Source organism: Apteryx mantelli, chromosome 9 (assembly GCF_036417845.1).
Source record: "Apteryx mantelli isolate bAptMan1 chromosome 9, bAptMan1.hap1, whole genome shotgun sequence".
Lineage (NCBI taxonomy): Eukaryota > Metazoa > Chordata > Aves > Apterygiformes > Apterygidae > Apteryx > Apteryx mantelli.
The window spans coordinates 30,548,684-30,562,950 of record NC_089986.1 but is presented as its reverse complement, the minus strand read 5'-3'; the positions used below and the strand labels follow the sequence as shown (position 1 = coordinate 30,562,950).

Here is a 14,267-nt window from a genome sequence, read left to right as displayed (position 1 = left end):
AGTTAGCCTTGTGGGCAGCAGCTGTGGTTTCAGCATCCCACGGCTGCATATCTGACTGCAATCTGGACTCCTTGGCAAGATCCCAGAGAGCTGCAGCCCACTCCAAACCCACTGGCCCTTTCACACCAGTAGGTGCATGGTTTGCAGTTTGATCCCCCTTTGCGGCAACCATCCTGTGCTCCTGGGAGTGGTCTGGACACAGCCCCCTTAGGCTATAGTGAAGGCTGGGGCTGCCGGCAGGCTGCGGGGAGGCCCTGAGCTGCCAGCAGCAGTCGCTGAGCGTGGGGTCTGTGCAGCCCCTTCATTGCCTAAGCAGAGAAAACAGCATGCTGGTCTGATGATGCCCCATCAGGCAATGTGAGGCCCCAAAGTCACGCGTGTGGAGGGACAAGAAGGACATGTGCACGCTTCCGATGCCGCTAACCACGTAACCCAGCATCTCCTCCGTGCAGGGTGAGAGTTATCTCTAGCCGCTGCTGCTCCACGACAGTTGTACGTCACGGCAGTGCTCTGCAGAGCCGGCAGGATGGCAGCCTGCTCCTCCATCCCTGTCGTCTCTCAGGCGCTGTGTCGTGAGCAGTCCTGTGCCACTAACAGTGATGGGGAAATTTTATTTGCCCCAGGGACCACTCAAGCCTAGGGAATGCCTCTCATGAGAATTGAGGCTGACATGAGGACATTGCAGGGAGCTGTGGTGCTGCTGGGGTCTGGAGAGGGCCAGGCCCGAGCATAAACCTACCCATGGTGCAGCCCTTGCTGAGCACCATCAGGCTGTGCCATGGCCTCTGTGCAGCCCAACAGGACCCTAGACATGGGGGGTAGAGTGGGATATGGTCAACCCAAACCTGGTTCCTCCTCTTGGAGGCTTGTTAGGGTTGTAGTTGATAGCCCCCAGCTCTGTTGGCCGGTGCTTGGAGCCTGGCTGCAGGCAGACCTGCAGCTTGGGACGTGGGAGCCCCGGCAGGGTTTCTGCCTGGAGGCAGGTCCCTGTGTGCTGCAGCGGACAGCCGGGAGGTTGGGCCCTTCCAGGCTCCAGCCAGGACCTTCCCTTTCCTCTCCCTTCTGTTCTCTCCTTCTCTTCTTTGCTCCTGCCGGCCTCGTCCTCCTTCCATCACCCTCCTTCCTTGCCTCCACCCGCCTTGGTCTTGCCTGGCCCGTCCCCTTTCTCCCCCCACACTTTGACTCCGCAGCAGACCCCAAATTGTTTCACAGCACCTTCTGTACTAGTCCTCCAGCTCTTCACTGCAAAGAAGGTCCTCTTCCTAGCTTCCATGTGGCACCAGCACAGTCCCCGTCCCCCTCCCCTCCCCACGACGCTGTCCCACCCACGGGAGAGATGACAGACTAAGAGGTATGCTAGCTCTCATGCCGCGCTGCCACGTTTGCTTCATCGTGAAAAGCACAGAAGCCTGACTTTGTCGTAGTGCTGCTTTTCCATCAGCCCGCTCTCGGCACGCTGAGTCTCCCCGCTCCCTGCCCCTCTCCGGCTGGCCCTGGCTGCCTCTCTTTAGTTTTGCTTTGCAGCACCATGTTGTGATGTGAGCGGTGACCTGTGATCCCGGCTGCCGGTGGCCTGCCACGTGTGTCTGGGAACCCCAGGGTGGGGAGCAGTGACCGCTCTCTTGTGTTGCTTCCATCCGACAGGGCCTTCGTGTACCTCAGCAACCTGCTCTACCCTGTGCCCCTGGTCCACCGCGTCGCCATCGTCAGCGAGAAGGGCGAAGTGAAAGGCTTCCTGCGCGTGGCAGTCCAGGCCATTTCAGGTAGGAGCAGATGTGCACACTGCCTCGGCTCACACGCCCCAGTGAGAGGGGCGTTCCAGCCTTCCTGGTAATGTCTCGTTGTCTGTCTTCCTCCAGCGGATGAAGAAGCCCCAGATTATGGTTCAGGAGTGCGGCAGTCAGGGACAGCGAAAATATCCTTTGATGACCAGCACTTTGAGAAGGTATGGTCAGATGCCCGTCCAGGGAATATGGCTTTCTGTGCACATCCAGAGAGGATGGGGGACTTTGATTGCAGGCCCCTGCATGTCCCCAGCTGATCATGATGCTCTCAACCAGTGGACGTGATCCACCTGGAGAGGTGCATGTATCACACTGCATCAGCTGTGGTTTGAAGGGATTGTGCTCCTGATCCACCTTTTCCTACTACTATCCGTCCCATGCGTCCCCCACCCCATCTCCAGCACCCACCATCCATGCTGATGTTCGTGGCCCTGTTCCCTGCTCGTGTAGTGGCGTTCCTCCCTTTGGGGAAGGATGTAGACTGCTGCTCAGTTCACCCTGCTTTCTGGTGACTTCCAGCAAGTACAGACCTGGTTGTGACGCAGTGTTGACCAAGGCGCCATTTCTCTTGGGGGTTGCTCTGGGTCAGGAGAGAAGAGTCAGAGCTGTTACTGCAGGCTGTGTCTCTGCTGAAGCACTTGTGCCAGAGGCAGGGAGCTCCCAGTGACCACAGACCCAGCAGGGCCACCTTTGGGACCACCGGTGTCTCTAAATCTCATTTCTCTCTGGACATCTTGCAGTTTCAGTCCGAGTCCTGCCCCCCAGTAGGAATGTCTCGCTCAGGGACCTCCCAGGAGGAGCTGCGAATTGTCGAAGGACAGGGGCAGATCAGTGACATGGGCCCCTCTGCGGACGAAGTCAACAACAACACGTGCGCAGGTGAGCAGGTGTCACCAGCCAGGAGGGGAGATGGGGTGATGCTGAGCACACAGTGAGCAGTGTTGGACCCAGCAGCAAGCCCATGGTGCTCACCAGATCTTTGTCATCTAGGTGCTAAAAGCCCGGGGTCCCCACCAGCCCATATCCAGCAGGTGGGGGGGACTGTTTGCAAACGCCAGGAGGACAATCTCTTCCACTGATGACTCTCTTCTCCCTACAGTGACTCCAGAGGACCTTCTCTTGGATAGCCCAGAGAAGTCTACAATGGATGGGCCTCTGGAAGCAGCTCTGGATCACCTGAAGCTGGGCAGCATTTTCACGTTCAGAGTCACTGTCCTCCAAGCCTCCAGCATCTCAGCAGAATACGCAGATATCTTCTGCCAGTTCAAGTGAGACTGAAGTGCCTGCCCTGGCCCTTGCTCTTCCTCCATGCTCAGGCCTTCACCTCATCTGGTTGCCCCAGGAAGAGGCACAGACAGATGTCAGGGAGTCCCAGCCACTCTGCTCCGGGCCCTATTTGTGAATCCCTGGGCAGGCTCAGCCGGGACAGGGTTGAGAGCATACATCCCATTGTCTCTGCTCCCATCCGTAATTTTGGTCCAAGGCTTTCAAGGAGGGGACACAAAAGTGAGAGGTGTGGAACAGGCCTTTTTGTCTGTGTGGGACCGAGTTCAGTCACTGGTGAAAGCCAGTGAGTGTCTTTCATAGACTTTGGAAGGCTACAGATCAGTGTGTGGTGGTTTTCCGTAACAATCTAGCCCAGGTTACAAAATCCAGCACCCAAGAGGGAATGGCCCATTCTCCTGGTTCCTGTCTTCTCTCTCTGTTTCTCTCTTGTTTCATTACATCCAACCTCTATTATACTGCCACTTAATAACTTTGCTTTCCTTTGCAGCTTCATCCATCGCCATGACGAGGCCTTTTCAACAGAACCCTTGAAGAACACAGGGCGAGGGCCGCCTCTGGGTTTCTACCATGTCCAGAATGTTAGTATCACTCCCTGCTTGGCATTTCCTCTACTCCACAATAGTTGGGGTCTTCGCAGAGCATTGAATCCAGCTCTGGGACTGCTAGCTTGGAAGCTCCCCCTCTCAGCTGTATGGGAGATGTTGTCCCTGCTGTGCTATCAAGAAAGGTGTATTGGGGAATGTGCCAGGTGATACTCAGCATGTGGTTTGGTGGGTCATCACTTCTGTCACACTTGAACAAACTACCAACAGCTAAAGTCTGGTGATTTTAGCAGGGGTGGCAGGACAAGCTGTTCTCCCTGCCTGTCGTGGCCCATTCTGCCTTGCACAGACAGAGTCTCCTGGGATCTTTTCCCCAGAGGAAAAACTTCCTTCCAGCTTGTCTCCTTGATGCCTGCTTTCTGCATGTAGCAACCATTTTGTCCCACTCGGCTCAGAAATCCCGACTTTAAACAAGGCAGCTATAGTGTGAAAGACCGTAAGTCACTGCTTTGTCCCCCAGATGTAGAGCAGTTGACTCCAGTTCCTGAAGTGTTCCTGTTGACTTCTGTGTGGAAAATCCCCTTTTTCAAGGGGAAGGCTCTAGGCTTTGCTTTCTTAGTGGCTGGCTCCCTCAGGCTTTCTTCTAGGAATGGCTCACAAAATGGTTCCTGGCTTTGGTAGGTGCTCACTGCCTCTGGAAGGAGCTGCTAGCCCAGACTATTTATTCTGCTCCAGAGACCCCTTGGCCTTGTACCCAAGCATGCAAATACTTCATTCTCCAACCAAAAAGGCCACAGAGCCTTGAGGGGAAAAAAGCCCTCCCGTGGGCTGTAGTTGTGAGGCTTCACGGACATACAGCCTTACAACAGCACCCTGCAGCTAGGGTTTCATGGCAGTGGTCTTGGAGAGAGCTTCACAACCCAGGGGCCATGGGGGAAGGAGATCAGTGGACAGTGCAAGGAAGAGAGCAGGCTTTGATCCTCCTGCCTTCGTATTATTGCGTGGCTGCTGCTCCTACCTGCATCTCTTTCCAGATTAAACAGCGCTGTTGCATGCTTTTGCTCTCTCTCTCAGATTGCCGTAGAGGTGACCAAGTCTTTCATTGAATACATCAAGAGCCAACCAATTGTATTCGAAGTCTTTGGACACTATCAGCAGCATCCCTTCCCACCTCTCTGCAAGGACGTCCTGAGGTGAGTGTGTCCTGGGGTGTGCCTGGGCCTTCTTTTCCTCTCTCTAGGTAGTGCCTCAGGAGCCCTGTGCGGGGGCCTGGGGCTGGGACCTGTCACAGCCTGAGGGCTCTGTGGGCCCTGGGTGAGACACTAGCCTGAGGGCACCTCTGGGTTCTCGGGGCTGAGAAAGTGGGTGCAGCTAGAGGGACCAGGTGGCCCCAAGATGTAGGTGCAGCTGGCTGAATTTGGGGCTCCTTTGCCTTTTTTTTTGTGTGTGTGGATCATCTTATCCAAGCCTGTTCTCTCTGCAGCCCGCTGAGGCCATCCCGGCGCCACTTCCCCCGTGTCATGCCGCTGTCCAAACCAGGTAGGGGTTTGCTTCCTGCCCTTTCTACAGTGTTGAGGGCTTGGGCTGGAGCTTGGAAACTGCTGGGGGTGGGAGACAAGAGGTCCCAGGACTCAGCAGTACCTGCCTGTGCGTTTCTGTGCAGGGGGCAGGTTGCGAGCACTACATATCACTGGTGTGGCCAAGCACTGTGTCAGGGGTATTTATTCTGGTCACTCAGAAATTCCTGTGCTGATAAACAAGCCCTCGCCTCAGAGCTGCACACCAAGTCATCTGACCATGCGTGGTTTCTGGTTGCAAGGCCCTTCCCATTCCCAGTGGCCTCTGCCCTGCATTTGCAGGGCAGGCAAGATGATGGCAAGGGTTCAGCGGGTGCTGGCCACAGAAGTCTCTTTCTCACTGCCACACTGCGGCAGAGAACAGGACCTCATGGACGTCACAAAATGTGTTGTACACCAGAGCAACCGCGAAGGCGAGAGGGCCCTTCAGCATCCCTTCCCTCAGTGTTTCAGCTAATGCAGACCAGCCCTTCTCAATCCTTACTACCCGTTGGCAACAGCCCTTTTCCTCCGTACTGTGTGCCCAAAACAGCCCCCGTTCGCTACGCTGTCCCTCACTATTGCTAAGTATCTGTGCGTAATTGCTTTGTGTTGGGTTTTCTATTTGTTTCCCTTCCTCCCCGGAAGAGCAAGCGAAACCCCTCCAGCTCATTAGACACTTGGTGCCCGCTGTGCTGGCTGGCTCGCTCCTGGACACGCTCTCCGGGCATGCGCTGTCTGCAGCCAGCGCAGCCACCTCGTTCCTGCTGAGTGATGGGGAGGAGGCTGCTTGCCTGCCTCCCCTGCCTGTAATGAACGGTGCTGTGAGGAAGGCTCAGAAGCCCGGTTCGTTCCTGCACAGAGCTGTGGGAGAACCAGCTGCTTCTCGGGTTTCCTGTCACAGCCTTCCCCAGGTGGACGTGCCTGGGGGACACAGAGAGGACAGCGTGGCTTTGCCACCTGGCCCTGTCTTCCCAAACAGCTTTTGTACAGGCCATACAAATCCATGCTGCATTTCAGCCCTTTGAGACCCGAGTCGTTCTGGTTTTCCATTCAGCTGAGTGCCTTGGTTTGCTGTGAACTCTGTACTTCCTAGCTCCTCAGTCAGGTGGACTATGATGTGTCTGCCTACCTCCCACTCCAGCACCAGAGGGCTGCAGTTCCCTCTAGCTGCCACTCAGTTGCCCAGCTGGTGCTGGAGCACCCCACTGCAATGAGTGATTTGAGATCTGTCCATGCTGAGGCTGTGGGTTTGGTGTGTGTGTGTTTCTCCAGGATGAGCCAGGCCCCATCCTGAAATCCTTGCTCCTCTGCTTTGGCCCCACAGTGGGAAGAAGCACCTTGATGGGAAGGAAGGTCCCCAGGATGGGGCTGTGTCCATCTGTTACACATATATGCTCCCTCCTGTTGTGGTCTTGCTTCCACCCATGGCTCTGTATGTCTGTATGTCCCCTACCCCCTGAGGTCACCGCCTGCTCTGCCTTACCCTGTGTGCTGTCATGTGCCTTACTCCATTCTTCAGCAGCAACCTTGCCCTTTTCTGCCTCGTTTTTAAGTTGTCTTTTCAACCCACTGCAGTGCCTGCAACAAAACTGAGCACTATGACCCGTCCCAGTGCTGGGCCTTGCCAGTGCAAGTATGATCTGATGGTCTTCTTTGAGATCTGTGAGCTGGAGGCCAACGGCGAGTAAGTCCTGTTCCTTAGCAAGGCCTGGTCGGGGTGTGGGAAGCTGGAGAAGGGGACTGTCGGTGCTGGGATTTCACCTGTCGCTTGTGCCACACTGTAGCATCTACATGCGGGATGGTCCTTGCAGAATGAGGCCTACCATGATCCAAGATCAATGAGGATTCCTCCTTGGGATCTGTTGGAAAAGAAATGGCACACTGAACAGTTGGGGACATGAGGTGGCAGTCAGGCCCTTGGCACTATCCCTTGCTAAAAATCACAGCCTGTTTTCAGCTGCTTTGCGAAGGGGAGAGAAAAGAGGGAGAGGGAGGCAGTGCAGTTTAGCTGTAAATTTGCCTGGTGACTTGTCCAGTGGTTGGTGCCTATGGGAAGTCTGGTGGGCTTCACAGCATGATCAGAACTAGGTCTCACACCACAATTCTCTCTTCTAGCTACATCCCTGCTGTTGTGGACCATCGTGGAGGCATGCCATGCCATGGGACCTTCCTCCTCCACCAGGTACTCCCTGTCTGAGATCCAGTCCATGCTCTACCTGGCTCCTGTCCTTCTGACCAGGAGCCATATTAACCACTGTCTTTTTCTCTCTGACCTTGTGGGTCTCAGGGTATTCAGAGGAGAATCACTGTCACCTTGGTGCATGAAACAGGCAGCCTTATCCGCTGGAAGGAAGTGCGAGAACTAGTTGTGGGTAAGCAGAGCTGGGCTTGGGTGGGACCTGAACCCAGTCTGTCTAGCTCCCCTAAACCCTTTCTCCCAGGCCCTGTTGCTCTCCCCTACTCCTAGGGGAATGTTGTTTTCCACTTTTCTCCTGCTATCCTACCTGCAAGAGAATAGAGGTGATTGATTGCTCTGTGGGTGAGACCGTGGAGAAGGGTGCCTCATGGTGGGGCAACTTGATCCTGGGCATCACATCAGCAACAACAGGCGGAGCCACTGTGGCAGTGTAGCGTATTCCTGCCAAGGCTTGGGCTCTGAATAGTCCTGTTGGTACAGCGCTGGGCTCCTGTGCCTCCCCGTGCAGGGAGGCTGCTGATTCATACAGAGGAGGGGCAAGATCATCCCTGGGCTGAGCTGCCCAGGACATGCTCTGCTAAGAATCCCAGGAGTTGCTCTGTCCATTAGTACCCTGAGGGACCCAGAGAGCCTGGGAAGGGAGGGACAGCTTGCCTGGCACCATGTCGTCAGGGCAGGCAGGAGACTGGGGAGATGCTGGGCTTTATGTGCTTCTCTGCTAAAGGAAGGAAGGATCCAGGAACAGGCCCATGCTACCAAGAACAGATACACTGGGAAGCTATCTTTGCTGCTTTTAAGCCTCCATTGCTATTGGGAAATAACCCCACTGAGAAACATGGTCTCGTGTTCTTCCCTGATCCTACATGTCATGAAGGACCTTGCAGGGCTGCCTGTCACCTGAGCAGAGCATCCCTGTGCTGTGTTTGCAGGTCGGATCCGGAACACCCCAGAAGCAGACGAGTCTCTCATTGACCCTAACATCCTGTCCCTGAACATCCTGTCATCTGGGTACATCCACCCCTCGCAGGACGACCGGTGCGTGTGGCTTTTTCTTGTGTTCCTCTTTCAAGCACAGTGCCATTGGGGCTGGCCAGAGACAGGGGAGATGTGGGGAGCCTCCCTCTCCCTTGGATGCTCTTTGCCCCTTAGCAGGGTCCTGCAGACCTTTGCTGCTTCAGGCGGGTGTTCTTCTGGAGCTGCACTGCAGAGAGTCTCGGGATACAGGACAGGAGTCACTATGAGAGCCCCAAAGCCCTGGGATGCCAGCTCATTCCTGCTTCCTCCCCACCGCTGGTGTCCAAGGCATCTCCAGGCTGGGGTTTAGCAATACAGTGAATTTGGGACAGAGCTCCTGCTACAGGTGGCAAACATGGCCACCTGACACAAAGAGCTGTTTGGGTTAAATGCACTCTGTTCCTCCAGAGCTGTTCCCTGAGCAGCGACGGAGGAGTTCATACTGACCAGCTGGCTCCTGCAGCCTGGGCAAAGCTGGCGTGAACTCATATTCATCCACTGTTCTGGCTAACTCATCAGAAATGCCATTTTGTGCCCATGGGTGATCCTTGCATGTCCTGAGTGATCCCAGAGAACCACCCCTGATCACTGCAGGCACTGATAGATTAGTTTGGGGACTTCTGGGTCTGACTCTTCATGCTTAGACTCAGCCTGTCCAAGGGCATGCATCAAGGGGGCTCTCCTCCTACGGTGGCTTTGTCTTGGGTATTGACGCAGCAGGGTTGGAGGCTTTACATCATCAAGATCTCCTTGATTGCCAGGGGATGGCTCTGGCTTAGTGTCCCCTTGGCCTTGGCCCTGCAGTCCCAGCGCACTAGATTGAAAGGAGAACACCAGAGAAGCGCCCTGCCCTGAGCTCCTGGGACCCATGTCAGAGTCCTGCAAGACCTCAACGGCAGCTGCAAATCAGGTCTCTAACAGTCTCAAGGCCCTTCTCTAGTGTGGTTTGAAGTCCCTTTGGCTGAGACGCCGGGCAGCAGCAAGCTCTGAAGACCTGTGGCTGGGTCCAACCACTGATGGGAGGGTGGTGGGCCCAGAGAGCAGAGCTCTCCTCTAGGACAAGGCTGCTGGCCCAGGGTGTGGGGGGACACCCCCCAGGCAGAGCAAACCTCCCAGGGCTGGTGGTGGGTCCACACTGAGCTGTTGGGGGAACGGTTTGAGTGCGTGTGTCTGGGGAGCTGCAGGCTGGGGAGGGTGCTGGTTGCTGTGACGTGCGTGAACGAGAATGGGGCCAGTTGTTGTCGGCACCGGAAACACCAGGACTGGTTCTGGGCACTGGGAGCACCGTGGGAGCGTAGTGGGATGGGAGTTGGACCATCTTTCCCTTCGTTTTCTTTGGGACCACTGGGCTGCTCCTCCACTGAGGTGACATGTCCCAAGGCTGGGACGGGGGGGATTGTGAAGCTCTGACTGTGAGATGGCACCCTGCAATGCTCCTGGGGCAGCTGCTAGACGAGGTGCAGCCCACTGTTTCAGTGGAGTAGTGGGGCAGTGAGTATCTGGGCAGTGTAGCCATGGTAGTGTATGTATGTGAATGTCAGACCAGGAGATTGTGTCACAGCCGTGGGGACAACAAAATGAGGCCAAACAAGAGGCTGATGGCCTGGGAGCAGGGACGGTGAGGTGAGGAGAGCTCAGACCAGCAGAGCTGCTGTGCGTTTTGCTGAGAAGTACGGGTGCTGCGAGTTAAATGGTTGAGATACATTGGCATGCTGACTCCTGGGACTACACTGATTTACATCAGCTGGTGATTTGGTCTGCTGGTCCTGGATGCAGTCAGACCTGACCTTCAGCCTCTCTAGAGCAGCCTGGCATGGGGAAATGTGCCTCTTGCTCTTCCCTCCCCTTGTGAAACCATCAGCATGGCAGGCACAGCTCTGGGGTGGCGAGGATATTCAGGGGAAAGGGAAGAGAGAGAAATGGGAAGATGCGCGCTCTTTTGGCAAGGGCTTGTATCAGCTGCATGCTCAGGAGGTCTGTGTCTCAGGGTAACCCCAAAACTAAGCTGAGGGGCCGGTACATGCCATCTCCCTTCATCCCACTTGTGGTACTGTAGACGCTGCAGCAGACTGGGCAGGGGCATAGGACAGGGAGGAGGGTGGGAGGCTTCCAGCAGGACAATGAAGGGCAATTCCAAAAGCCCTGTGCTTCGATCCTGCTTGGACTCTTGCATGCTTTGTTCCCAGCAGCCTCTAAGGATGTGAGATCCTGGACAGAGGGAGGGGAGCTAGCGGAGCAGGGCCCATCTCACCCTCTTCCTGGGCTGCTTGTGCTCCCTGCTTTGCTACCCTACATTATTCAGCCTCCATCGCCGAGAGCAGCCCTGGCTCTACCCTTCTCCTGAGTCTGCGAAGCATCCTAGATCCTCCAGAGCAGCTCTGGAGGAGACCTGGGAAAGCCCCCAGCATTGCTGAAGGAGAAGTATTGCTGTGTGTGCATTAAGCCTGGTGCGTGATGCAGCCCAGGCCGTGGCTCTGCTTTCGCGTGCCACCTCCTGACCTGCTCCCACGCAGGATCAGCACCCTGCACGCTTACTGGAGACAGTTGAGCAGGTCTCAACCCCAAAGGCAAGCTGCCAGGTGGGCCCAGCTCCCTTGCTTTGCCCCTAAGAAACAAAGTGAAGACAAACTTCCAGGTCCAAGAGTCCCCCTTGCCTTCTCTTCTGAAACTCAGCACACTGCCCGCACTGTGCATCCATGAGGGACTTCTCTGCATCCGCGAGGCTTTGCTGTCGCGGCATGGCCAAGCATCCGGGGAGGAGCTGAAGGGGTGCAAGGGGCAAGTGCCCTAGGCCCTGGCTTCCTTGCTTCTCTCTGAAACCGCTGCTGCCGCTGCTGCCGTCCATTCAAGCCCACACTAACCATGTGATTGTTTTGTGTTTTTGCAGGCAGTTTCTTGATTCGGATATGCCTAGGTATTATTTGTTTCCATTGATTTTTTTTCTACCCCTCCTCTCTCCCCTCTCTCTTCCCCTCACCTCAGCACTTTCACTCCTTCCAAAGACAGCACTTTGATTTCTGGCTCTTCTGACTCTCCATTCACCTCTTCCCTTCTCCCTCCCACATCCCCGGGCACCTCTCTTTCACTCTGTCCCTTTTCCTTGGGTTTTGCTGTTTGACTGGATCGCGCGCTCTCTCTTTCTTGCTCTCTCTCTCGTTGGCCTGTGTCCCATTGCCTGGTTTTGGTTTTGTTCTTTCATTTTGACTTGCTGCTCTCCTATCTTTCTGACATCCGGCAAAGAACATGCTGCCCCCATTGCCTCCTGCCCCTTCCCCAGCTCTGGCCCAGGAGTGCTTTGAGTAGCTACAGGCTGGTGTGGAGCACATGGGTGGCTGGCAGGGGCCGGGGCGCGTGGAGGGGGATGGCTGTGGTCTGGGAGCTGCAGAAAGGACCTGGGGACGTCCTGGCCTTTCTGCATTCCTCTCTCGTTGCCCCTGCTTCAGACGATGAGCTGGTGCCATGTCAGGTCACCGGGCTGCAGCTGAGAGCTTGGCTGCCTCCACTTCCCCGTGCCCGGGTGCACCCGTGCCGTTCGCTGCAAGCTCTGGGCTCTGCCCGTGGGGCACGGAGGGCTGCCGGGCTCTGCTGCGCAGGCAGGAGGGCTGACTCTCACTCACGTGTCATTCGCCAGCTGGGATGGTTTGCAGGGGGGCTTCTGAATTCACAGCTAGACCACAGCATGCCCTGAAGGTCTCCAGGCCGCTGAGGTCTTCCTGGGGGTCACCCTCAATCAGAGACTTTTCAGAGCTGAACCAGTGCACCACCGCTGCAGGGACTGGCCCTGCGGATGCGTGTGTGTTATCAGCAGGGCATGTCCAGCCCTCACCTGGGTGCCCTTGCCTCTTGAAGGCTTCGCTGGGCGTCCGTGCCATCCCCTGCTCTGGTAGGGGCAGTTTTCTCCCAGTGATGGCCAGCTGGTGGCTCTTAGAAGAGATGGTGGCCAGCATCTTGCAGGAGAGGGCTGGAGGGGAGGCTGTGTGTGTATTGCTCTGTAGAAACTGTGCAGAGGCATGTGCGTGCGTGTGTGTGTGTGTGCATGTGTTCTGCGCACACCCCATAGCAGCTGTAGGGGTTGTGTATACATCTTGCTGTATATAAATGATTTTATGTGTGTAAGTACAATATATACATGATGTGTGTGTGTACACAAGTATGTGTAAAGGCTACACCTTCATTCGGGTACATAGTGCTACCATGGCAGAAGAGGGCAGTAGATGTCTGGGGAAGGGGATGTGTGGGTTTAGCTGGGACCACAGTGGTGAGCCTGGTGTGCAGCCTATGGGCAAGAGCCACCAGACCCAAATGCTGTTCCCAGCCTCCGAACGGGAGCGTCACTGGGGCCCCAGGGAAGAGGGGACTCCTACAGCCACCCCCGCCTCTCGTGTATCCTGTGGGGGAAGGACATGGCAGGACATCTTTCCCCTCGGTCGCTGCACTGCTGGAAACCAAATGCAGGAGAAGGGCAGAGAAAGTGAAGCTGGGAAGATGGCTGTTGGCATGTTATGGGTGGTGGGAATCCAAGCAGCCAAGTAAGTGCTGCCAGACGGTGCTAGGGAGGACTGCTGGTGAGCTGGGTGAAACAGCACAGGAAGGAGCTGCACTGCGGTTCCCAGTTCCCAGGGATGTGGTTTCACAGTGTACCCAGCAAGAACTGGTGGTGGAGATGGGGTCTCATGAATCCCATGAGGCTCCATAGCTTTTTGATGCGGGAGACCATCCTCCCTGCAGCATCTGGGGACTGTTTCGTGCTCCTGGCTGAACCAGGAGACCCTGCAGTTCCCAGTAGAGTGATTGAGGAAGCTCACGGTGGTGTCCCCATCCTGAGCTGGGCTTAAGATGCTCAGCACCCCACTGGGGCATTGTGGCATGTGCCATCTCCTTGCGAGGCAGGGCTGCCGCCTGGGGCTCTTGGGCAGTGTGGATGTCCCAGGCAGGTTTATCCACCCTCAGGCCTCTTTTCTGATGGGAGGAGATGCCTGAGGGCAGGGCTGAGCCTCCAGAGGGTCGTTGTGTCCCGCCAAGGTGCAGGAGGGCAGATCTGGCACAGACCGAGTCCCTGCAGCCCCACTGCAGCGGCAGCTCAGATGCACTCATCTCAGATGGAGGCAGGAGCATGTGGACTCACCCTGGCATCGTCTGTGGGCTCTCAAGGCGAAGGACAGCGTGTAGAGCCAGCCGTGCTGTGACCACCAGGAAGCCTCCCTTCGCCAGCTGGCCGGGCTGCCTGACCTCCCTGGGGAATGCTGCCAAGATTTGGAGTTCAGCAAAACGCTTTGAGCTGCCCGAAGTGAGGGCTGTGCCGAGCTGCTTGCCGCAGTGGGGCCAGCGAACCAGGTTGGCAGAGCCAGCTCGCTGCTGGGGTCTGGCCTCGCTGCGAGCCATGGTGCTGGCCCACGGGGCTTGTGTGGGAGAGCTGCCGGCCCCGTGGAGGGATGGTTATACGGGTAGCTTGGGGGATACATCGGTGGAGGGCTGAGTTGGGCCGGCTGATTCCCGCCAAGCTTATCCTAAAGACAGCCATCCTTTCGGAGGCTGTGCTGTGGGGGTTTCGTTGCCCTGGAAAAGGAAGAAGTCTGCTCTGATAGTTGTCACTGCTGGAGGGGGGCCCATAGAAAGGGCAGAGTTAAGGTTATGGGGAGCACCCGAATCTGTTTTCTGCTTTTCCCACATTGGAGCGTAGGTGCAGTTTGTGTTCAGGAGGAAGTTGGGTCCCTGCTGCTTCGTGCAGCAGTTTTAGGCCATAAGGATGTGATATAAAATGAGGCTTTCTCTCAACTGCTCTAGCATTAGCCTTAAGTTTGCTCCCCTCTTAGCTGTCAGGTGCACTGTGAGGAAGGGGCTGAGGCAGAGGGTTGCAGAGGATTTTCAGACAGCTGTGAAGCAG

At 56.2% G+C, this 14,267-nt stretch overlaps 1 protein-coding gene across 1 annotated transcript in view; it reads left to right on the top strand.

The window, feature by feature from the left end:
- KIF1A (kinesin family member 1A) overlaps positions 1-14,267 on the top strand; it is a 60,184-nt gene that overhangs the window by 36,546 nt on the left and 9,371 nt on the right. Inside the window, exons 27-38 of the mRNA XM_067301495.1 lie at positions 1,645-1,763; positions 1,860-1,945; positions 2,525-2,663; positions 2,884-3,052; positions 3,559-3,649; positions 4,688-4,806; positions 5,097-5,152; positions 6,748-6,856; positions 7,288-7,354; positions 7,460-7,544; positions 8,299-8,404; positions 11,271-11,297. Of these exons, the coding sequence (XP_067157596.1) occupies positions 1,645-1,763; positions 1,860-1,945; positions 2,525-2,663; positions 2,884-3,052; positions 3,559-3,649; positions 4,688-4,806; positions 5,097-5,152; positions 6,748-6,856; positions 7,288-7,354; positions 7,460-7,544; positions 8,299-8,404; positions 11,271-11,297 (1,173 nt within the window). The remainder of the gene's footprint in view (positions 1-1,644; positions 1,764-1,859; positions 1,946-2,524; positions 2,664-2,883; positions 3,053-3,558; positions 3,650-4,687; positions 4,807-5,096; positions 5,153-6,747; positions 6,857-7,287; positions 7,355-7,459; positions 7,545-8,298; positions 8,405-11,270; positions 11,298-14,267) is intronic.